General features: G+C 43.8%; 1 protein-coding gene and 1 pseudogene across 1 annotated transcript; both read left to right on the top strand.

Moving 5' to 3' along the window:
* Positions 1 to 2,010: 2,010 nt before the first annotated feature.
* LOC136324479 (dynein light chain Tctex-type 1 pseudogene) lies at positions 2,011 to 2,535 on the top strand (annotated as a pseudogene).
* A 474-nt stretch (positions 2,536 to 3,009) lies between these two features.
* Positions 3,010 to 23,367, top strand: ZNF367 (zinc finger protein 367). The gene is made up of 5 exons (XM_066257411.1): positions 3,010 to 4,596; positions 12,473 to 12,623; positions 14,886 to 15,005; positions 17,832 to 17,970; positions 20,946 to 23,367. The coding sequence occupies exons 1-5, from the start codon at positions 4,204 to 4,206 to the stop codon at positions 21,166 to 21,168; spliced, it is 1,026 nt and encodes a 341-aa protein (XP_066113508.1). The 5' UTR covers positions 3,010 to 4,203; the 3' UTR covers positions 21,169 to 23,367.
* The last annotated feature ends 1,526 nt before the right edge of the window (positions 23,368 to 24,893 follow it).

The following is a 24,893-nucleotide window of genomic DNA, read 5'->3' as shown; positions in this document are numbered from 1 at the left end:
TGTTCAGCAGATCTGAGATATAATCCATAGGCAGTGTTCAGAGGCATTCTTTCAAAGGATTTATTGAATTATGTGAGTATAGATAAGCTTCAAGTTTTCTCATCTGTAAAATGGGAATATCTGCCTCATAGACTTGTTTTGTTGTTGTTGTTTTTGTTTTTTGTATTTTTCTGAAGCTGGAAACGGGGAGGCAGTCAGACAGACTCCCGCATGCACCCAACCGGGATCCACCCGGCACGCCCACCAGGGGGCGATGCTCTGCCTATCTGGGGCGTCGCTCTGTTGCGACCAGAGCCACTCTAGCGCCTGAGGTAGAGGCCATGGAGCCATCCCCAGCGCCCTGGCCATCTTTTGCTCCAATGGAGCCTTGGCTGCGGGAGGGGAAGAGAGAGACAGAGAGGAAGGAGAGGGGGAGGGTGGAGAAGCAGATGGGCACTTCTCCTGTGTGCCCTGGCCAGGAATCGAACCAGGGATTTCTGCACACCCGGCCAACGCTCTACCACTGAGCCAAATGGCCAGAGCCTAGACTTGTTGATAGTAGAATGTAAGTGAAGTATCCATCCATTTTATTGTATATATATATTTGTAGATATTATTATAGTAGGGCTCCAGGAAATGTTAGCTATATACTACTTTATTGAAGAGATTCTTTTACTTGGTTCAAAGTTCAAAAGATACAAAGTGTTATATGTTATATCTTTTGAAATCTTTTCACTTCTGTTTCCCAGCCACATAATTCTACCCAGAGTCAACAGATGTATCATTTTCTTGTGGTTCCTGCTACTAGATATTCTGTATATATAAAATAAAATATGTATCTCCTTTCTCTGCATTTATTTTATTTTATTTTTTTGTGGCAGAGACAGAGAAAGTCAGAGAGAGGAACAGATAGGGACAGACAGACAGGAAGGGAGAGAGATGAGAAACATCAATTCTTTGTTGTGGTTCCTTAGTTGTTCATTGATTGATTTCTCATATGTGCCTTGACCAGGGGGCTACAGCAGACTGAGTGACCCTTTGCTTGAGCCAGCAACTTTGGGCTCATTCTGGTAAGCCTTGCTCAAACCAGATGAGCCTGTGCTCAAGCTGGTGACCTCGGGGTCTCGAACCTTGGTCCTTTACATCCCAGTCTGACGCTCTATCCACTGTGCCACCGCCTGGTCAGGCCCCTGCATTTATTTATTTACTTATCTATTTATTGACAGAGACAGAGAGACACATACAGAGGGACAGACAGACAGGGAGATGAGAAGTTTCAATTTTTTATTGGGTCACTCCGTTGTTCCTTGATTATTTTCTCATGGGGGCGGAGGCGGGCTACAGGAGAGTGAGTGACCCTTTGCTCAAGCCAGCGACCTTGGGCTTCAAGCCAGTGACCTCGGGGGTTTCTAACCTGGATCCTCTGCATCCCCGTCTGATACTCTATCCACTGAGCCACTGCCTGGTCAGGCTCCTTACTCTGCCTTTTTAAAAAACATGAATGAAATATATTTCACGTTTTCCTTTTTATCACTTAAAAAATGTATCTTAGTTCATATCAGGTAAATGTTTTTAAACAATTGTGGCTAAATTAATTTAGGTGTAGCTGTATATTTGTGAGTGTGTGTGTGCGTGCATGTGTGTGCATGTGTGTGTATGTGAGAGAGAGAGAGAAAGTTGGCGTGTTCTAATTTAATTACCAATTCTAACACTTGACTACTGGATAATCATTAATACATTCTTTTTTTAAAATTTATTTATTCATTTTTAGAGAGGAGAAAGAGAGAGAGAGAAGAGACAGAGAGGGAGAGAGAGGAGAGAGAGACAGAAAGAGAGAAGGGGGAGGAGCTGGAAGCATCAACTCCCATATGTGCCTTGACCAGGCAAGCCCAGGGTTTTGAACCGGCAACCAATACATTCTTTTTATTCATTCATTCAACAAATATTTTTGGAAGGCCTACTACAAATCAGGGTAGGATCTGGCAATAAAGCCAAGAACAAAACAGATATAGTAAAAAACTTAAGCTCTCCGCGAGGCGGCGGCGACCCGTCGGAGGGAAGATGGGAGACTCTCAGGATTCCGAAGAGACGACTTTTATTGTTGATGAAGTGAGCAGCATTGTAAAAGAGGCCGTGGAAAGTGTCATCGGAGGCAGCGCCTACCAGCACAGCAAGGTTAACCAGTGGACCAACGACGTAGTGGAACAAACTCTGAGCCAACTCAGCAAGCTGGGAAAACCATTTAAATACATTGTGTCCTGTGTAATTATGCAGAAGAACGGAGCAGGATTGCACTCGGCGAGTTCTTGCTTCTGGGACAGCTCTTCTGACGGGAGATGCACCGTGCGGTGGGAGAACAAGACCATGTACTGCATCATCACCACCTTCGGGCTGTCCATCTGACCTCGTCGTCGCCCGCGCTCTTCTCTGTCACCCTCTCTCCTCCATCTGCTAACCACCAGCCGTGAATTCAGTGAGCACCTTCCCCATTCTTTGTTTTTGTAGCACTCTCAAAATGGAGAGAAAAAACCAAACGACCGCACTGTTCTGCAGTCGGCACACCTCGTCAGAGTTGTTCACCGTAGGCAGTAGAAGCCTGGGCCGACACTTGTCTTAACTCTATTTCTTCTCAAAGGTGCTAAAAGCTCAAATCTGCTAGTGTGAAACTTTCTCTACTCTCTCAAATGATTCAATCACACTAAGTTTTCATACTTTGTACTTTTAAAAGTTAGAATTATTCCAATAAAAAAAAAACTTAAAACAACAGTCACTTCTTTCCCATTCTAGTGAATATGAGGCTGGCCGTTCCATTTTGCCCCATCCGCTGTGCGGTGCTTCAGAGCCGCACGCTGGCCCTCGGTGGCTCGGAATCGCAAGACTGTCCAGCATCCCTCCGGTTCGGGGTGGGATCCTGAGGCGACGGCGGGCAGACATTAGAGTCCCGAAAGATGGGAATGAATGGACGCAGTGATGAAGTAAAGGCCCCGGGGGTGGGGGAACCGCTGGCGGGGGCGGGGTCCTCTGGGCGTCTTGGATTTATTTGTCCCGGGTGTGGCCGCAGAGACACGCCTGAGTTCGTGTCCCCTCTGCGCGCAAGCAGCCCGCGGGGATTTCGGAGGCCACTTCTTTAACTACCCCACTTTACAAAGATGGAAAACCATGGCCCGGGATGGCGAAGGTCCTGACTAACGCCCACCTACGCCTGGGCGGGAGTCGTGGGGCGCGGACAGGGTCAATTCACAGCGAGTTCAACAGCTGGGCAGAAGGACGCCAACTAAAATCTGGGCACCTCTGGGCGTCCACTGAAAACCCTGCAGTGGGAAGGCTCGAAACCGCAGTCAGTGGCGGGAGTCCAGCGCCAAGCGCGCGGCAAGGAAAACCGGGCCCCAGACCTTTAAACTCCCAACGCGCGGGAACCGCAGCCCAACAGTTACAGGCACCGGCCAACGACCGCCCCGGATCCATCGCCTCGCGGAACGCTTGTCCAATCAGAAACTCCCTTGCCTCCCGCCCCTTTTTCTCCCATCCCCGCGCGCCTCCGCTCCTACAACCCGAGCCAAGGGACAGCGGGGGCGGGGATCCCCGCCGTAAGCCAGAGTGAACGCTGGCCTCCCGGGCTCCCCCGGAGTTTCGAGTGCAGTTGGCTCTCCAGGCAGAAAAAAACAGAAGAGCGGCGACCAATGGCTCGCCAGAAAGAATCCGCGCGCTGCCTCAGCCACGCCCCACTCCGCTAGAAAGAAGCGCGGGCCCGGCCATTGGCTCGCGTGATCTGTCACTTGCCGCTGCGGCCAGCCGGCAAGGGCCTCGCGGTGATTGGTTCCGCCCAGGCGCGAAATGTAACGCGGGAAAAGTCGGAGTGGGGACCGCAGCGGCAGGTTGTTATTTTCTGGGTTTCAGCGGGCTGAGTTCTGCTTTTCCGGCACCGCAAGCCAGGCCTCCCGCTGCATCCCACCGTTGCAGCCTGCGTTGGGGAGTACAAAGAGCGGAGGGCGGGCTTGAGCGGGGCTTGGGGTCCGGTCCTGACCACCTGGTGCCCGCCGAGGTGCTCCGCTCCTTGGCTGGCCGCCGCACAGGAGAATTCCGGGGAACGTCCGCCTGCCATGAGCCCGCGGAACTGAGCCAGCGACTCGGAGCAGCGCGGGTGAGCGGAGCGGAGCAGAGGACCAGACCCGGGTTGAGGGAGTGCGGCCGCCGGCTGCGGGAGCTGCGGATCGGCACAGGGCGATGATCCGGGGCGTGGAAGCGCCGATGGCGGACAACCCGCCGCAGCCGCCGCCCGTCATCTTCTGCCACGACTCCCCGAAGCGGGTGCTGGTGTCGGTCATCAGAACGACCCCGATCAAGGCCACGTGCGGCGGCGGGGAGCCGGAGCCGCCCCCGCCGCTCATCCCCACCAGCCCTGGCTTCAGCGACTTTATGGTGTACCCGTGGCGCTGGGGCGAGAACGCGCACAATGTGACGCTCAGCCCCGGGGCCGCGGGGGGCGCCGCCTCGGCCACCTTGCCCGCCGCTACCGCTCAGCACCCGGGGCTTCGGGGCCGGGGCGCGCCCCCTCCCGCGGCCTCCGGAGGGGAGGACGAGGAGGAAGCGAGCAGCCCGGACAGTGGCCACCTCAAGGTGAGTGGGGTGGGGCGCGGGCCTGCCGGGCGGTTAACGGCGCTTCTGGGAGCCGGCAGCGCCCGCAGACGCCGTGGGCGGGGCGGGGCCGAGTTTAAAATGCGAAGTTGCTGTGGCCGCGGCGGGGGCGGGTCGGGTGACAGGACATTGACGTCACTGCCGCGCGCCAAAAAAAAACCGGTCCCGGTGGCGGGGTCCGGGGCGTTGCGGGGCGGGGCGGTGGCCTGATGACGCCGCCTGGGGGAGGCCGGGCTGACCCGGGGCGGGAGTCCAGCAGGTGCAGGGGACTGGAGCTCAGCCTAGGGGCGCGGAGGAGGCGGGTCAGTCCTCCGTGCAAGCCCATCTGGCGGGACAGGGAGCGAAGTGTCTGCCTCCTAGAGCTGTTCTGGGTGCCGAAAGCGAGGGGGATGCGCAGTTTGTGCTCCATTACCGTAGACCCCCGACCCTGGCCCTGCTAAAGATGCCTTGCAGAGATAGCGGAAGAGTGGGAAGGGACTTGGGGGAAACTTCGGCGGCGGAAGTTGGGTCCTCGCGGCCTTTCATTTATCCAGCGCACTACTTTGCTAGGAGCTGAAGAGCACAGTGGCATGGGACGCTGTTGTCGCTAACCTCAAATTGATCGGACTCTCAGACTGTTTAGAGTTGGGAAGCATGTGACTATTTGGTTCAAACCTACGTTTTTCGGATAAGCAATCAAAGGATTGCTAAGTACGTTTGCAGTATAATTACATACTAGCATTAGCTTTGCCTGTAGAGATTGGTGAAGGGACTTGCCCAAGGTCACACGGCTAGGTAGGGAGAAAGCTGGGACTGTGGTTGAGTTTCTGTGGCTTCTAGTCCTGAAGCATGTGTTCGGGTTCCTTTCCGCAGACATACTTAAATTAACCTCCGTAGCCTGTAAAACTCCAGGAGGGCCAGATCATTTCTCTGCGGTAGACTATTCGAATTTAATGCCTTGCACACTAAATACTGAATAAAGGTGTCCAGTAAATAGTTATGTTAAAAGGGAATGGCGTTAAGATTACTATTCAGGTTCAATTGGTTAACTGGCTATATAAGACAAGCAGTTTGCCAAGATAAATCATTTAGTGGATAAGTGCATTCCTGTTGGCAAATACTGATTTATAAGTTGAAACAAGTATGAACATTTTACATGCAGTAGCAAAGATACTGAAACTCCATGTTGTTTGAGCCTGGAGAAAATTGATACACTTTATGTTACTAATGTCATTGTTTTTAAAGAACTATAAAATTGCAGAGGCCTGACCTGTGGTGGCGCAGTGGATAAAGCGTCGACCTGGAAATGCTGAGGTCGCCGGTTCGAAACCCTGGGCTTGCCTGGTCAAGGCACATATGGGAGTTGATGCTTCCAGCTCCTCCCCTCCTTCTCTCTCTCTGTCTCTCCTCTCTCTCTCTCTCTCTGTCTCCCCCTCTCCTCTCTAAAATGAATAAATAAAAAAAAAAAATTAAAAAAAAAAAAAAGAAAGATATTAAAATTGCAGAACTATGTGCTTTGATGTCCTGGCCAGGTAGCTCAGTTGGGTAGATAGTCCTCCCCATAAGCCAGGGTTGCAGGTCCAATCCCCTTTGGCAGGGCACATACAAGAATCAACCAATGAATGGATAAATAAGTAGAAGAACAAATTGATGTTTCTGTTTCTCTCTCTCCTTTCTCTCTCTAAAATTAATAGATAAATAAAAAAACTATGTGCTTTGACAAATTTTGAAAAAACAAGTGGTAAAAATGTTCATAATAGTGCTAAATGAGTTTGTGAAGAGTCCAGTCACTGTTAACTATCTGTAGGTAGTCCTTAGTAAGATGTAGGTATCCTAGATATTTTTCTGTGTTTAGACCTCCCTTTTTTTAAAACATAAAAAAATGTCAAGCAACATAAAGGCATACATGCACAAATACTTGTGGAAGATTTTGGATTTACTGTTAACTATAACTGAATCTAATTTGGAATTATCCAAGAGTAATGCTATCATAGATAAATGAAATATGCAAGTGTGTTATTTTTGGCCTAAAACAGGCTTATTTTCATACAAACCTATAAAAGTTGCTTACATGATGCAGAGGTTTCAGTTTTATTTCCACTTTGACCACCTCTTTTCAGAAGTGAAATAGACCAGAAATTATGAAGAACATGTAAAAGTGAAAAGGCTGTTTTATATTTCACTTTTTTTTCCTTCACAATCTTTCATATTTTAACTGATTGATAAATTACGAGTTGAAATGATTCTAACTTGTCCTTTTATCAATGAAGCAATCCAAATACAGCTCCAGAAATTCACTCATTTAGCTTCCGCATCTTGCAGGGTTGGAGGGAATGGAGAGGAAAGCCTGGAATATGCCTTTATTTAAGGAGGTTACCTAGTTTTATTTGTGATTAGTAAATCTAGACTTTAGAATCTAAAAGAGGGATCTTTGTTTTGCTTCCTGAAAGTGGTTGTGGTTTTTTTGTTTGTTTTTTGTTTTTTGACAGAGACAGAGAGAGGGACAGATAGGGACAGATGGACAGGAAGGGAGAGCGATGAGAAGCATCAGTTCTTTGTTGCGGTTCCTTAGTTGTTCATTGATTGCTTTCTCATATGTGCCTTGGGGTGGAGGGTGGGCTACAGCAGAGCAACTGACCCCTTACTCAAGCCAGCGACCATGGGGTCATGTCTGTGATCCCATGCTCAAGCCAGCAAGTTCACACTCAAACTGGTGAGCCTGTGCTTAAGCCTGCGACCTTGGGGTTTTGAACCTGGGTCCTTTGTGTCCCAATCTGACGTTCTGTCCACCGTGCCACCACCTGGTCAGGCAGTGGTTGTAGCTCTTTATCTCCTTATGCGCTATGTGTGAATCATGCTGACTGAATTTGTTCACTTTTTTTTTTTTGCATTTTTCTTAAGTTGGAAACAGGGAGGCAGTCAGACTCCCGCATGCGCCCTACCGGGATCCACCCGGCATGCCCACCAGGGGGCGATGCTCTGCCTATCCGGGGCGTCTCTCTGCGGCAATCAGAGCCATTCTAGCGCCTTTTGCTCCAGTGGAGCCTTGGCTGCGGGAGGGGAAGAGAGAGACAGAGAGGAAGGAGAGGGGGAGGGGTGGAGAAGCAGATGGGCACTTCTCCTGTGTGCCCTGGCCCGGAATCAAACCCAGGACTCCTGCACGCCAGGCCGACGCTCTGCCACTGAACTAACCGGCCAGGCCAAGAATTTGTTCACTTTTTTGGGAAGATGGGTGACAAGTTTGCAATAAACTGGTGCAATAATGCTCTCAAACCACACAGGTCCTACAGTGAAGTAACCTGATGAATGCAGCTGAGTAGAGGGCATAAGGGCACTAGAGCACAAGGTGAGAAGGCTTGGAATAGATTATGGCAGAGGGAAATTAGACCTGCTCCCTTCCCTCCCAAAATTCTACAGAAGATAATGCTAATATGTAATTTTACCCACAGACATGCTAAGCAGTCTTGTGATAAGGGGCACAATAAGGTTCTCCCCACAGACAGAGGAGGCAGTGCTAGACAGGAAGAAACAAAGCAGAAGCTGGTATCCCATGTGCAGGACTCAGACACCTCCTTTGGGAGGCAAAGCAACAAATCAACAGCAAATGAACACAAATGTTGTTCTCAAACCCACAACTGTTGTTGCCTCTAATCTTTATAACAGAGAAACAGGTAGAGGGGAACATTCATGAGGTTACTTCTCCACTGTGGGATCTGTGTGGCTTGAGAACATTTTACTGACACCAGCTTCACTGCAAACTTGTCTCCCAAAAAGTGAGCAAATTCAGTCAGCATGATTCACCCATAGTGCACATGGAGATAATGAACTACAAGCAGTTTCAGGGATTTTATTAAGTAATTTTAAACTTAAAAAAGTTTATTTTTATTTTATGATTTTTAGAGAGAGAGAGAGAGAGAGAGAGAGAGACACCGATTTGTTCTACTTATTTTATGCATTCATTGGTTGATTTTTGTATGTGCCCTGACTGGGAATCTAACCCGCAACATTGGTGGTTTGGGATGGTGGCTCTAACCAACTGAACTACCTGGCCAAGGTCTATTAAATAATTTTAAAGTGTGTTATTGACATTGAGAACTCAAAACATTTATCATGAAATAGTTTAGAAAATACTTTCAAATTTACTAATGTACCTTCTGGAGGTATTGAAAGTCTATTGAAAAAATTAAATTTACTGAAGGAGGCAAACATTTTTTTTTTTTTTTTTTTTTGTATTTTTCTGAAGCTAGAAACGGGGAGAGACAGTCAGACAGACTCCTGCATGCGCCCGACGGGGATCCACCTGGCACGCCCTCTGCGCGGGGTGGGGCCCTCCCCAGGTGGGGGGCCTCCCCCGGGGCGTTGCTCTGTTGCCACCAGAGCCACTCTAGCGCCTGGGGCAGAGGCCAAGGAGCCATCCCCAGCGCCTGGGCCATCTTTGCTCCAATGGAGTCTCGGCTGCGGGAGGGGAAGAGAGAGACAGAGAGGAAGGAGAGGGGGAGGGGTGGAGAAGCAGATGGGTGCCTCTCCTGTGTGCCCTGGCCGGGAATCGAACCCGGGACTTCCGCACGCCAGGCCGACGCTCTACCACTGAGCCAACCGGCCAGGGCCGGCAAACATTTTTGACAGTCGTTTTGCTTCTTTCTAGCAGCAGTTGCCATAAAATAGCAATGGGGTGTCTTAAAATTTGTTAATTTACTTGCAAATCAAGCAGTCCCAACAAGGTTTCTCTCTTAGACTTGGTATACTTGGTTGCTGATGAGACTTTATTATTGTCAAAATGTATCAGAGGCCCTGGCCAGGTTGCTCAGTTGGTTAGAGTATCTTCCTGACAAGCCAAGGTTGCAGGTTTGATCCCCCAGGCCACATACAAGAATCAACCAATGATGGCATGAAGGAGTGGAACAAGTTGATGTTTCTCTTTTCTCTTTCTAAAAATTAAATAAATAAATGACATGAAATGTACATACTTAGAAACATTTTCTTATTGCTAAGGCTAAATGAAAATGGTCCTTTTAAAGTAGCACTGCTTATTTTTGTAAGTATGATTAAAAGATGCTCTTTATTCATTGATTTTAGGGTATTAGATGCTTACTTATTTGCCTTGCCTAATTTTCTTAGTTCAAAGAATACTTAGTGAAGCCTTCTTGTATATGGCCAGGATGCTATATTGTGTTTTTTAGCTTTCCATTTCTCATCTGGAAAAAATAAATGTGTGGTTTGTAGCTGAAACAAGATCTTAGAGTTGCTGGGCAGCAGCCAAATGGTTAACTTTTTATTTTAATTTTTTTTTCCAAGTGAGAGGAGGGGAGATGGATACCTGAATGTGCTGGAAGGGGGATCCACCGGGCAAGGCCATCTGGGGGTGATGCTCCAATAGCAACCAAGCTATTTTTAGCGCTTTAGGTAGAGGCTCCAGGGTGCCATCTTCAATACCCCAGCCATGCTCAGAGCCAATGAGCCATGGATTTAGAAGGGGAAGAGAAAGAGAGAAGGGGGAGGGGTGGAGAAGCTGATGGTGGCTTCTCCTGTGTGCCCTGACAGGGAGTAGAACCTGGGATTTCCACATGCCAAAAAGAGGCTCTACCACTGAGCCAAATGTATCATTTTCATTAGTCCAGTCTTACTTTATGGTGTACCAAAACTGTTCCCATACAGCTCTGTTCCTCCCCCTTTTTGTTACTGTCATCACAAATTACATCTTATATTGTTTCCCCATTATAATATAGATTTATAATTTTTTATACATTTGGCATTTGTCTTTTAAATTCTATAGGAAATAAAAGAGGAGGTATAAACCAAAAATACAATAATTCTGACTTATGTAGTTACCTTTAGTGGTGTTCTTTATTTCTTTGTGTGGTTTTGAATTATTGTCTAGTGACCTTTCATTTCTGCCTGAAAAACTCCCATTAGATTTATTGTAGGGCAGGTTTCCTAGCATGAACTCCTTAGCATTTGTTTATGTAGGAATGCTAATTCCTTAATTTTTGAAGGATAGTTTTATTGAATACAAGATTGTTGGTTGACTTGTTTTTTCTGTCAGCACTTTCAACATGTAATCCCACTGCTTTTTATAGTCCCTCGTGGGAAATCAGCTATTAATCTTATTTGTGGACTCCCTGTATATGATGAACTGCTTCTCTCTTGCTACTTTCAAGATTCTTTGTCTTTGAATAGTTTGCTTTAATGTATCTTGGCATGTATTTCTCTGTTTATTTATCTTAAAGTTCATTGAGCTTCTTGACTGTACCTTATCAAATTTGGAAAGTTTGCAGCTATTGTTTCTTCAAGTTTTTTTTTTTTTGGCCCTTTTTCTCCGGGTCTCCAATTGTGTGTATTTTTGTATATATGGCCTCAATGTTTGGGTCACCCCCAAGAAATTTATGTTCTCAGATCCTGGCTGGCAAAGATGATGGCATTGGGAGGTGCTTAGGTCACGGGAGTTTTCACGAATGGGATTAGTGCCCTTATCGAAGAGGTTCTAGAGAGATCCCTTTCACCTTCTACCATGTAAGGACACAGTGAGAAGGCACTGGCTATGAACCAAGAGAGGGGCCTTATCTGATCTTCCTGGCATCTTGATTAATTGGACTTTCCAAACTGAGAAATAAATTTGTTTATAAATTACCCAGTCTATGGTATTTTGCTATAGCAGCTGAAAGGTCTAAGACACTTGATGTCCTATGGGTGTCTTAGGTTCAGTTCAGTATTTTTCTGTTCCTCTTACTGGATTATTTAAATTGATTTAGGTTCAAATTTGCTGATTCATTCTGCCCTTTAAAATCTGTCATTAAATTAAAACTCTAGTGATAGCCTGAAGCCAAAAAAAAAGAAGGAAAACTTCTAATTTTTGCAGAATGGCTCTGGCTGTGGCCCTCCTTCACTGCTCAGTCACACTGTTTACAACTCTGCCTTAGCCCTCATTTCCTGATGGTGCTATGCCTAAGATTAGCCAAAGGTGAAACTTAGCGTCTTCTCAGCCCTTTGCTGAGCATGCTTCTGCCCTGGGTATGTGTGTGGCTTTCTGAATTCCTATCTTTAGGATTCATGGGCACTTTTCAATGCCCTAATTTCCCAAAGAAATTCTCACCTCAGTGTTTCCTCCCAGGTTTTGGTATATTATTTGCCTCAGTTGAATTCTGTTGCCCTAGGTGCCACAAGCTGTAATTGCTGCACGGGGTGTTGAGCAGAGTGCTCTGTGTTGTGGCTTTTCCACCCCGAGAGTTCTAAGTTAGGCAGAGCAAAGACAAGCGTGTTGCCTCAGTCCTTCAGTAGCCCCCAGTCAGGTCAAACAGACACGAGTGCCTGGCCTGTGGTGGTGCAGTGGATAGAGCACCGACCTGGAATGCTAAGGTCACTGGTTCAAACCTTGGGCTTGCTTGGTCACGGCACATATGAGGAGCAATAAATGAGCTAAAGTGAAGCAACTATGATCTCTCCATCTCTCTAAAGTCAATAAGTAAAATCTTAAAAAAAAAAAACCAAAATAACGAAACAGACACAGTTCTTTCATAATAGGTCTGTGCTGTTCTCTGGAACCAGGGAGTAGGTTCCCACATTGAGAACCGAAGCCGTTGTCTTCAAGGTCACTATATAGTAGGGAGAGGGGTAAGGGCAAGTAAAAAATATTGCAAAACCCTCCTAATGTTGTAAGATGCCTTTTTAAAAAAATTCATTGTTTGTGGAGTTGCTGTGTAAATCTCTGTTCTCTGGTGTTGGGACAAAGCCAAATGTGACAGCTCAATTTTTCAGTGTTCTGTGGAGGGATGTGTCCTTGGAACTACCCACTATACCGTTTTTGGTCATGTCACTTAAGAAAGATTTTTTGAAAAGTATTTATTGTGATGTTTTGTTTAATGTTTATACAAATTGTTAACAGGATGGAATCCGACGTGGCAGACCCAGAGCAGATACTGTCCGGGATTTAATAAATGAAGGAGAGCATTCGTCCAGTAGAATTCGTTGTAACATCTGTAATAGGGTGTTTCCGCGGGAGAAATCGCTCCAGGCTCACAAAAGGACTCATACAGGTAGGTGAGCAAATTTTAGAGAATGTTGAAAATAATACCTAATTGAAAGCTGATTTGATGTTTGGGTGTATAAGTTAATTTTTTAGTTGCTTTATATTTCCTTATTGTAGTTTAAAAACAAACAGGTGCTGTGTATGTTATAGGCCCAAGGTTCATGTTTCTGATACCTCAAAAGAAAGGCCAGTGGCCCTGGCCGGTTGGCTCAGTGGTAGAGCGTTGGCCTGGTGTGTGGGCCGGCCAAGGCACACAGGAGAAGCGCCCATCTGCTTCTCCACCCCTCCCCCTCTCCTTCCTCTCTGTCTCTTTCTTTCCCTCCTACAGCCAAGGCTCCATTGGAGCAAGGTTGGCCCGGGCGCTGAGGATGGCTCTGTGGCCTCTGGCTCAGGCGCTAAAATGGCTCTGGTTGCAGCAGAGTGATGCCCTGGATGGACATGGACGGAGCACCGCCCCCTGGTGGGCATGCCGGGTGGATCCTGGTCGGGCGCATGTGGAAGTCTGTCTGACTACCTCCCCGTTTCCAGCTTCAGAAAAATATAAAGAGGAAAAAAAGAAAAGAAAGGCCAGTAATTAGTAGACAGTGTTTTAGAGTAAGAAAAGGTTTATTGATAGAGAAGGTGTAGCTTGAGAAGGTGGGAGAACTAATTCTCAAACTCATGTGAAGAAGAATCTGGAATTCAGGCATCTTTTATTGTTAAGGGAATGGGGAAGTGGTGAGGCACGGGGTGGGCGCAGCTAAAAGGGGTCCAAGGAAGGGTGTGGAATTTCTCAATCCCAGTGTTCCCAGTTGGTCTGTTGACACCCCTCCTCCCCACCCAGAGCTGATCTGAGTCCACTTAGGAAGACTCCTGTTTGAAAAACAGCCATTACTTTGTACATATTTCCCACCTCTTAGGAGGAGGGGGTTCCCTCTATGGCAAAGGGCTACACTTATTTAGTGAATATCTGATTTTGAGAACTTTTGTTTTTAAAAGAGTCTAATTAGTGTGAAATATCCCCAGGTAACTGGTTCGCAGGCCATAGAGTGCATGTTGCAAGTGTAGATAAGATTCAAGACCATCTGGCATAATGAAACCATCCCTGAGTCCCAGCCCTGATCACTCAACCCCTGTGTGTCACCTGATACTTCCAGGCAGCTGCCTACTATCCTGCTCTATATGTCAGGGAACTGAGCCCATGATCTCTGTGGTCTAGTTAAGCTCTAAAAGTATATGCCTTGGAAACACTTTCCTTTTACTCTTATATAATCTTCCATCTCCTGTTTTTTATTAACTTGTATCCAACTGTCAAAACTGTTTAGTACATTTCTAAATAATGAGAAGTTTAGGGATGACTAGTTACTGGTCTTTTAGTTGTATTGGGAGAAATCAGTATATAACTGTTGATCAAAGAATATTTTTTTCAAGAAATAATAAATTCAATTATGATTGAGTAACACTTTGTCCAGCCTGGCACTGTGTTGAGCATAAGAACTGAAATGGAATACAAGGTATTATGCATCTTTGTATAGGGAGAGTACCATGATACATGAACAACATAGGATGCTAAGAGGATACAGAGCTCTTAGAAGGAGGAGGAGTTTCACAGACAGCCTACGGGGTTGAGGAGATTTGCATAGGCAGAGAAGATAGGATTTGCAAGGAGTTGAATAAAATGAAGAACTGCTTCTTGGCTGGAATGGGTCTCAGGGTAAAGATAAACCCTGACACCTTACCCAGTAGCTACATTGCAGTTCTTAGGGGACCATTAGAAGTCAGCAGATAATTTTTATTTTTCCAGGGAGTTGGAGTGTTCTGGGGGTAATTGCTATGACAAAAGCAAGAGTTCTGTGCCAGCTACTTGGAAGTACTGTGCAGGTGGATAGATTAGAGGGCAGCCAGGCTTTGTTCTAGGTAGAGGGGCTTCCAGGTGACCAAGGGAAGTTGCAGTGGAAAGTAGGAGTTGGAGACATTTTAAAGAATCAGCAAGAGGTTGTGATTTGGATTATGGGGAGAAAAATATGGGGAAAAATGGAAGATGATAACGTCAAGGATTTGAACTGGGGTACCTAAAAGCTCAAGGCCTAAAGAAAATATTGTGCTTCCGAATGGATAGCTGCTTGATGTCATGAAGTGTGCTGTCTTTCACATTTTCACGTGCAGCTCTGTGGAGGCTGATGTATTTATTATTGTTTGAAGTCTGAGCTATATAAAGGTTGATTGTTTCCCTCGTCCCTGCTTCCTTTCACCTTACTATCTCAGAAATAATGTTTAATATCTGTCTTAGGTGAGAGACCCTACCTGTGTGACTATCCAGACTGTGGAAAAGCCTTTGTTCAAAGCGGACAGCTCAAAACGCATCAGCGTCTTCACACAGGAGAGAAACCTTTCGTTTGTTCAGAAAATGGTATGTTAGGAGTTAAGTTTATGTAATAACTAGCTATGAGTTAGTAGCCAAAAGATATTTTGCCTCAAGGTTTTGGGAGGAGAATTTTTTTTTTTTTAATCAAGATTTTAGAGTCTGACCAGGTGGTGGTGCAGTAGATAGAGCAGGGGTTGGGAACCTTTTTGGCTGAGAGAGCCATGAACACCACGTATTTTAAAATGTAATTTCGTGAGAGCCATACAACGACCTGTGTACGTTAGGCATTATCCAATAAAAATTTGGTGTTGTCCCAGAGGACAACTGTGATTGGCTCCAGCCACCCACAACCATGAACATAAGCGGTAGGAAATGAATGGATTATAATACATGAGAATGTTTTATATTTTTAACCTTATTATTATTTTTTTTATTAAAGATTTGTCTGCAAGCCAGATGCAGCCATCAAAAGAGCCACATCTGGCTCGTGAGCCATAGATTCCCGACCCTGGGATAGAGCATCAGAATGGGACACAGAAGACCCAGGTTCAAAACTCTGAGGTCACTGACTTGATCAAGGACTCATCCAGCTTGAATGCAGGCTCACCAGCTTGAGCACGAGTTCATCCGCCTTGAGCATAGGCTCACCAGCTTGAGCACTGGGTCGCTGACTTGAGCATGGGATCATAGACATGATCCCATGGTTGCTGGCGTGAGTCCAAGGTCGCTGGCTTGAACAAGGGGTCACTGGCTCAGGCTCTAGCCCTCCCCGTCTTCCTCCATCACAGCATATATGAGAAAGCAATCCATGAACAACTAAGGTGCCGCAATGAAGAATTTATGCTTCTTATCCCTCTCCCTTTCTGTCTGCCTGTCCTCTCCTCTCTCTGTCTCTTTCTCTGCTCTCTCTCACTTAAAAAAAAAATGATTATAGAACTGTGGTCAATTTCTGGGAAAAGATTGATTTTTTTTTTAAAGAAAGTATTCTTTTTAGGTGAAAATCTTAAAAGGCAATTAAAAATACTATATCCAGTTGTAGGCAATGGGAAAATCTATGAAAGTAAATACAACCTTTCGAGTAGGCTTTTACTTTGGTTTTAAACTTTTAAACTATTAAATTGAAGGAAGCATATTATCTACATTTTCATTGAAGGGGGAAATTTTACCATCTTAACACTGCTGCTATTAGTAATTTCTTAAGCATTTTCTAAGGTGATTTCCTTAATGTCTTATAGTTTCTGAAGATGATTTTCTTGTGTACATTTTTATGCAGTATAATTGAAATTCAGTACAGTTTTTTGTTGTATAGCTCTGGTTTTCTTCGTTATTGTCAGTTGTTACAGATGTCTGCGGCTTTTTTTATTTTTTATTTTATTTTTATTTTTCCTGAAGCTAGAAACAGGGAGAGACAGTCAGACAGACTCCTGCATGCGCCCGACCGGATCCACCCGGCACGCCCACCAAGGGGCGATGCTCTGCTCCTCCGGGGCGTCGCTCTGTCGCCACCAGAGCCACTCTAGCGCCTGGGGCAGAGGCCAAGGAGCCATCCCTAGCGCCCGGGCCATCTTTGCTCCAATGGAGCCTTGGCTGTGGGAGGGGAAGAGAGAGACAGAGAGGAAGGAGAGGGGGAGGGGTGGAGAAGCAGATGGGCGCTTCCCCTGTGTGCCCTGGCTGGGAATCGAACCCGAGACCCCTGCACGCCAGGCTGACACTCTACCACTGAGCCAACCGGCCAGGGCCGTCTGCAGCTTTTTTATCTAGTGAATTTGCTTAAGCATATACTGGCTATAGCTGGATTTTTGCCTCTAACGTTGTTCAAGGTTCACACAATGATTGCCTCATTGTTAGATATTAAATATTTAATTAGTTTTAAAATTTATTTAGCAACAAAGCTGAGGGTTATGTTTTCTTATTAAAGCTTTGTTCATCTTTTGAGATGTTGCCTTATGATAGATTCCAAGAATAGAATTCTAGGGACAGAGGGTTTATACATTTTTATGACTCATGTTAATGAATCACTTTCCAGTAGGGTTGAATGCGTTTATTTAATTTTTTAACAAAAAGTATTTATTGCAAAGAATCCAAACTTCTTTAAGAATGAAATACTAAAGCAATATTATTATTATTATTATTTTTAATTTTAAATTTTTTTTTTTAATTTTAATGGGGTGACATTGGTAAATCGGTATATATGTTCAGAGAAAACATTTCCAGGTTATTTTGACATTTGATTATGTTGCATACCCATCACCCAAAGTCAAATTGTCTTCCTTCACCTTCTATCTGGTTTTCTTGGAAATGCGTTTATAACATGATGACCAAGAGGTGAAAACCATCGTCCCATCAAACCGTCGTCCCATCCCCCTCACTAGCATTGATAAAATACTGTGCTTAGGGCGATTTTTTCCCTCCTCCTCCAAGTTATTGAATGCCAAATCTCCTCATCATCTTTTTGTATGTATGTGTTTGTATGAGAGAGAGAGGTACAGATAGGGACAGAAGGGAGAGAGATGAGAAGCATCAAGTCTTTGTTGTGGCACCTTAGTTGTTCATTAGTTGTTTTTTCATATGTGCCGTGTGGGGGGTGCTATAGCAAAGTGAGTGACCCCTTGCTCAAGCCAATGACCTTGAGCTTCAAGCCAACGACATGGGGGTCATGTCTATGATCACTTGCTCCAGCTGGCGACCTTGGAGTTTCCAACCTGGGTCCTCTGCGAGTCCCAGTCCGAGGCTCTATCCACTATGCCACCACCTGGTCAGGTCAAACTTCATCATCTAAATTTGCTTTCCTTGGTTACCGGAGAAACTGAATGTATTCCACGTATGCGGTATGTCCAGATTCTGATGAGTGTTTCCCGCTGTTTTTTGTAGGCTGCCTTAGCAGATTTACGCATGCAAACCGCCACTGTACGAAGCACCCTTATGCCCGGCTGAAGCGGGAGGAGCCCACTGATGCTCTCAGCAAGCACCAGGCTGTGGACAACCAGGCTGCTGCTGAGTGGTTGGCAAAGTAAGGCTCTTCCTGCAGAATACCCCCAGTGCATGGGCTGATGCAGGGGACTTCCACAGTTCTCTCATTTTAAATAAGTTGCTTTCATACACATTTCATAAAATAATTAGAAATGGTGCTTTATTTTCTTAAACCACTGAATTGTTAGGAGTATTATTAGGATCTGTGTGTGATAGAAAACTATATTATATTAATTAGTCTTGAGCCACCAAGACCGCAGTTTATTTTATTTATTCATTTTATTTATTTATTTATTTATTTATTTATTTATTTATTTGGTGAGAGGAGGGGAGATAGACTCCCGCATGCAACCCAGCTGGGATCCACCCGTCACCTCCATATGGGGCTGACGTTCGTACCAATCGATCTATCCTCAGCATCCTGGCTGAGGGTGCTAAAGGCTGATGGGCTGACATTTAAACCAACCAAGCCACTGGCTGTGAGAAGGGAAGAGGGAGAGAAGGGAGAGAGGTAGAGGAAGAGAAGCAAGCAGATGGTTGCTTCTCTTGTGTGCCCTGACTGGGAATCGAACCTGGGACATCCATACATCGAGCCGATGCTCTATCTGCTTAGCCAATGGGCCAGGACCAGGATATTTTAATTTAAGAAGTCATCTCTTTTATGCAAACCCCCAGCTGTGGATGGTGCCACTCCCTAGCTGCATTGACTTCCTCTGTGCTTAGGATCGAGTCTAGAACCCTCGAGTGCTCACTGCTGGAGCTCTGCCTCACTCTGGCAATGGAACCTCTCCAGCCGTCTGGGCTCCTGGTTTCTCAGCACCACTCCTGCTGTGGTTTCCGGGCCTTTGTGCTCACTGCTGCCTCTGCAAAGTATGCCAGCTTTCCTTGTCATTTAGTCTCATGGCTCATTCTTCATTTCTTACTCAGGTTAAACATTACTGCAGGAAGTTCTTCCCTAACCTGCTTACCAAGCCCCAAAACAAACAAGGTTAGATTTACTTAATAGATACTTTTATAACACACAGTACTTTCCAGTTCCAAACATCATACACTTATTCATTCATTCATTCAGTGCCTCTCTTCCCTGCTGGGCTGTGAGCTCCACAGGGGCAGGGACTGTCTGTCTTGCTTCCTGCATTGCTCCCTCTCCCTCCTGTCTGGCCTCCACTGCCCCATTATCTCTAATTTCTACAAGCCAGAAACTTGTTGGTCATCCTTGTCTTTGTCCTCTCTCCCATCTACTCGATGGAGTCTACTTCCTAACAACTCAAATTCAGCTGCTGCATCACTTAGTGCAGTGGTCCCCAACCTTTTTTGGGCCATGGACCAGTTTAATGTCAGAAAATATTTTCATAGACAGGCCTTTAGGGTGGGACAGATAAATGTATCATGTGACCAAGACAAGCATCAAGAGTGAGTCTTAGACAGATGTAACAGAGGGAGTCTGGTCATTTTTTAAAAATAAAACATCGTTCAGACTTAAATATAAATAAAACAGAAATAATGTAAGTTATTTAACCGGTCCGCGGCCCGGGGGTTGGGGACCACTGCCTTAGTGCATTCTCCCTGCTGCTGCCAGAGGGTCTTTCTAATACTGATGTGATCCTCAGTGTGAAGTCTAAACTCTTTATTATGTATGGCACACAAAGCCCTTCACTACCTGGTCCCTGCTGACCTAGCTAAACTTATCTTCTGCCATTCTCCTTTTCTAGTTGTTCTTCAAATCATTCTGAACTATTTGCATTTCTTTTTTATACCTCTGAGTACTTTCAAAACTTTTCCAGTTTGAGTAGTCTGGATTTCCCAAAATCTAGTAGTTGTACATTTTTTGATTCTAATTTTAAAATGGCTTTACTGAGGTATAACTGACATACAATAGATTGTACACATTGAAAGTGTACAATTTGGCCTGACCTGTGGTTGTGCAGTGGATAAAGTGTCAACCTGGAATGCTGAGGTTGCTGGTTTGATACCCTGGGCTTGCCTGGTCAAGGCACATGTGAGAGTTGATGCTTCCTGCGTTTCCCCCCTCTTCTCTCTCTCCCCCCAAAATGAATAAATTTTTAAAAAATGTACAATTTGATACATTTGGACATATGTTTACATCTGTGAAATCATCACCACCATCAAGATAGTGAACTGACCACCACTTCCAACCATTTCCTCAGGGCCCTTTGTAATCCATCACTCCCACCCCTTCCTGCCTACCTCCTCCCCAAACAACACTGATCTATCTACTCTGCCACTATAAGCTAATCTGCATTTTCTAGAGTTTATACAAGTGAAGCCATAAAATAGGCATTCTCAGTCTATCTGGCTTCTTTAACTCAACATAATTATTGAGATTCATCCATGTTGACTATTTCAATAGTTCCTTCTTTTTTATCACGGAGTAGTAACCCATTGTATGGATACACCTCACCTTGTTCATTCATCTACTGATAGGCATTGATACTGTTCTTTAAATATGCATTTCTTTAGTTATCTAAAAGGTAGAACATTTATATTTTCTCTTGTGAATTACCAGTTAGCCATGTAATAGAATAATGGCAGTACTCTTAAATTTTAGAATAAACTCTCTGTGTTACAGATATTAGTATTCAAGTCACATTTGTGGGTTTAAAGTTTCTCATAGTTAACTCTGTGAGAAATCACCATCCCTCTGTGGATAAATAGTTCTCATGGCTCTCTGTTCTACCACTTCCATACTTGAGTGTATTTTACATATGATCTTTCAGGCAGCTAAAGTTCAATGGCAAAAACACATGATTAGAGAGTTGAGCATGAGACCCAGGACTGCCAGTTCTTGATTTTGGAAATCTGGGAAAGTCCTTCAACTTGAATTTCCTCCTTAACAAGAAAGATGTGTAATATATCTTTTGTGTTAACACTTTTATAATTTTTTAAACTGAAACATATTTACTATTATGGTAAAGAACCCTTTTTTTAAAAAAGCACAATAAACATTTGACATTGTCATCTGTACTGTAACTAACGCAGATGCATTTCCCATAGGTATTGGGAAACCAGAGAGCAGCGTACCCCCACCTTGAGAGGAAAGCTCACGCAGAAGGCCGATCAGGAGCAGCAGGACCCTCTGGAATACCTGCAGTCTGACGAGGAGGACGACGAGAAGAGCGGTGCTCAGCGCAGGCTGCAGGAGCAGCGGGAGCGCCTGCACGGAGCCCTCGCTCTCATAGAGCTGGCCAACCTGACGGGGGCGCCCCTCCGCCAGTAGCTAGACACTGACTGCCACTGTACAAAAGTACTGCCCAGCGTACTTCAAAAGTAGATCCTTGGGCATAAGCTAAGCACCTTATTTGCTTATCATAGGCTGCTATTCTGTAGAAATTCATGAAGAATGTCATTGCTCCAGAATATGGGGTGAGAGAGAATTGCACTTTTTTATATGGTAATGGGTTGTTGTAAAGTTTAAAATATTTTGTAAATATGGGACTGATAATACAGGGTAGGAAGCTATGTATTGTGGGAAGCTAGATTTTGCAAGTTTAATGCATTCATTGGAAGCAGTTCTCACAGGAAGCACTTTCTGAATAAGACACTTTTATGAAAAAGCAGAGTCGAACATGTAGCCAAAGAAGATTAAGATAGATTATTTATAAGATCATTTTAAACAATGTATATTAGTATGTTTAATAATACTGTAAACACTGAAGTAAGCAAGAAATAAGATGTGTGTGTAAAATACATATTTTTAAATTGCAAAATAGTGTAACTAACAAGACTAGAGAAATGGAAAACTGACTATTTCAGAAGATGTCCTAAGTTATAGATTTTGGAAAGAAAAATAGATATTTGAGGATCTGGTAAGATGTATAATAGTTCAGAATTTAAAAAATTGGAGTCAAATCAGTCTTATTCTATCTTTCTGAGGCTTTACAACTTACTATATGACACTTAGGTTTTGAAAGCACTTGTCACCCCTCCTCTTGGTAACTTGGGAACTTTTGCACATTTCACATTTCTCATTTGCTGAAATTGAGTGATTAATCTTGCAAAGTCTAGGTAACCTGGTTAAGAAAAAAATTTTTTTAATGGGCCCTGTAATGAGATTTGGCACCTGGATTTTTGTTGATAAAAGGGACATCAACAGGGTTGTTTTGTAGTGAAATGTTTTAGATCTTTTGTTAGCAAACACTAAATTTAATTGTATTGCTTGTTTAGAATTATTAGAAAATGAAAGCCTCCTATTTATATTTTCAGTGCATAAAGCCACCTTCTTGCTTTTCAGAATAACATGCCAAGCTATTTTGTGCTCAGTAAATTTAGCTATCAGATAAACACTGCAGAAAATATTAGCTACTCAAATAAGTAGGCTTCTTAAAATAAATAGTTTTAACTGCATGTGTGTTAACTTGTGTGGTGGTTTAAACCATTTTTCTGAATAGATGAAGTTTTTAAACACCACTTTATGTACTGAAGCATGAACAGAAATATCAAGAGCTGAGCGGCTCACCTCCATGTAGGCACAAACCTCCACCATTTAGCTGTTGTAAGCAGGAAGTAAAAAACATGCATAGCATGGTAATTTTTAGAGATTGCTTAATTGCAGTAAAACTCAAAATAATAGAGAGAAACATGGGCTTTTCAGTGCCTTTTATATCTCTTGAATTGAAGTAGTAGCCTACAGATGTAGTTTACACATCTGAAATGTAGGCTTCTTTCTCTTGCAATCCCAGTGTTGCAGTACACAGTGTCACACGTGTGGTGCTCCAGAAGGGGAGGATGTAAATGTCTTGGAAAGGAGCAAAAATGTGAAAGATGACAGTAACAAATAATGTGGGTGATGAGAACGTACTTTACTAATGTAATCCTCAGTGCAGTAAATGTCAAGTCGAAGGATTTTTTGTCATAAGAAAAGTTATATTTGTAATGGTCTAAGAATTTTGTAATCTGATATATAGAATTTTAACTTGGAGCACTTATAAGCAAAGTGAGACTTTAACATTGCATTTTCTTGGTTTAGGTTTCAACATTTTCTCCAGATTTTTACTTTCAAGTTTGACTTAAATGAGCTATAAATATAAAGCAACACTTACCAGTCTTGAAATTTAAAATGTGATGAAATTACATAAAGCGGGAAGGGCAGTAAGAATTTAAAAAACTATACTTGTCAATTCAAAAATAATAAAATCTAAGGCCTTCAAAAGTAAGAGTTTTTGTTTCTCTCATCAGCTGTTGTCAACTATAGTTATATCCACAAACATTTTTTATTTGTATAATTGAAAGTTTAAGAAATTATTACAACTATTTACTATAGAAATATTTAAAATGTTCTTTTTGATATAAGCTATGTACTTGGACAGATACATTGGCATTTAAAATTTGAGGTGTATTAGGACTGCTTTTTGTTTTAAAAATGTGGTTTACATTCAAATTTTTGAAGTGTTTTATGCTTCATATTGCTAAATTGTAGTTTGGCAGAGTTAACAGCATAAGAATAAACATGCTGTAATTTTAAAAGATTTTTTGAATAAAATTTTATTTTAATTTACAGTTTAAAGTTCATTCTTGAACCCTTTATAATTTGTTTTCCTATCAAAAATATAACCACCATGATACAAAAAAATTAAAAAGATTTAGAGCCTGACTAGTGGTGGCATAGTGGATAGAGCATTGACCTGGGATTAGGTCCCAGGTTCCAAACCCCCCAAGGTCGCTGGCTTGCGCGTGGACTCATCCCACTGGAGCGCAGGCTCACTAACTTGAGCCAAGGGGTCACTGGTTTGGCTGGAGCCCCCCCCCCCCCCCAGGTCAAGGCCCATGTGAGAAGCAATCAGTGAACAATAAGTGCCGCAACTAGGAGTTGATGCTTTTTATCTCTCTCTCTCTGTCCCCCTCTCAAAGAAAAAAAAAAAAAAGATTTAAAAAGAAATGCCACCTATAACCCTACATTCTTCCATCATTATTTTGATGCATTTTATCTTCCATTCCAGTCTCATCCTAGTCATCTTTTTACCATAGTTGGTACCATAGTGTGAATTGCTTTTTCTTTAGAAAGATTTTAGATATCCATTTAACTTTCTATTTATTTATTTACTTATTTATCTTCTTTTTCCCAGTGAGAGGAGGGGAGACAGACATTTCCTCATGCACCCTGGCAACCCCTGTCTGGGGCCATGCTCAACCTAGCAGAGGCTCCGTGGACTGGGTTCTGGCTTTGCGCTGGAACCAATGGAGCCATGGCTGCAGGCGAAAAGAGAGACGGGGGGCGGGGGGTAGAGGTAGAGAAGCAGATGGTCTCCTCCTGTGTGTCCTACCCAGGAAATCGGGATTTCCACATGCCCGGCTGATGATGCTCTAACCCTGAGCCAACTTGCCAGGGCCTCACTTAATGTTTTCATCTGGTTCATTATTATAGTGTTAAAAATACACTGGTGTAGATGTGTTGTTGCCAGTTTTACTGTAGACCTTACATTAGCGTCATCAGGAATGGGATTTAATTTTATGTATATTCAGGATGTGTTGAATCTGGGTCAACTACCCAAGAATCCACTCAGAGCCTGTTTACTTTTCTGAGTCAAGCAATTCTGCCTAATTTTTCATTAGATATTTTTAATATACCTTTAATTTTATACCTGAAATGTCGAGGTTCGGCCTGGGCTTTCCAAAAGAATTTGCAAGCAACTCTTTAGTTCTGAGTTGTGATTTTAACAGAGACTATGGACAAGATTTCAACAGCAACTTAAGGTCTGGAAAGTGTTGACATAGAAGCAAATTAAATGTAAATTTGATTAAGGTTATTTAAACTGCAATGTTTTGCAGTCAAAATTTATTTTGAGACTCATTGGAAACGATCTTTTTGAGGAAATTACCAAAATGACTTCAAGTTTAGATTTTTTGATAGAACTTGCCTATGAATTCATTCTCTTTTAAAATGGTCTTATCTGTGTTTTCTTTCTTGTTTTGGGTGATGTGGATTCTTCCTTTTAGTGGTAGTTA

Source organism: Saccopteryx bilineata, chromosome 2 (assembly GCF_036850765.1).
Source record: "Saccopteryx bilineata isolate mSacBil1 chromosome 2, mSacBil1_pri_phased_curated, whole genome shotgun sequence".
NCBI classification, from domain to species: Eukaryota; Metazoa; Chordata; class Mammalia; order Chiroptera; family Emballonuridae; genus Saccopteryx; species Saccopteryx bilineata.
The sequence above is the reverse complement of the archived record's forward strand: the minus strand, read 5'-3'. Positions and strand labels throughout refer to the sequence as shown.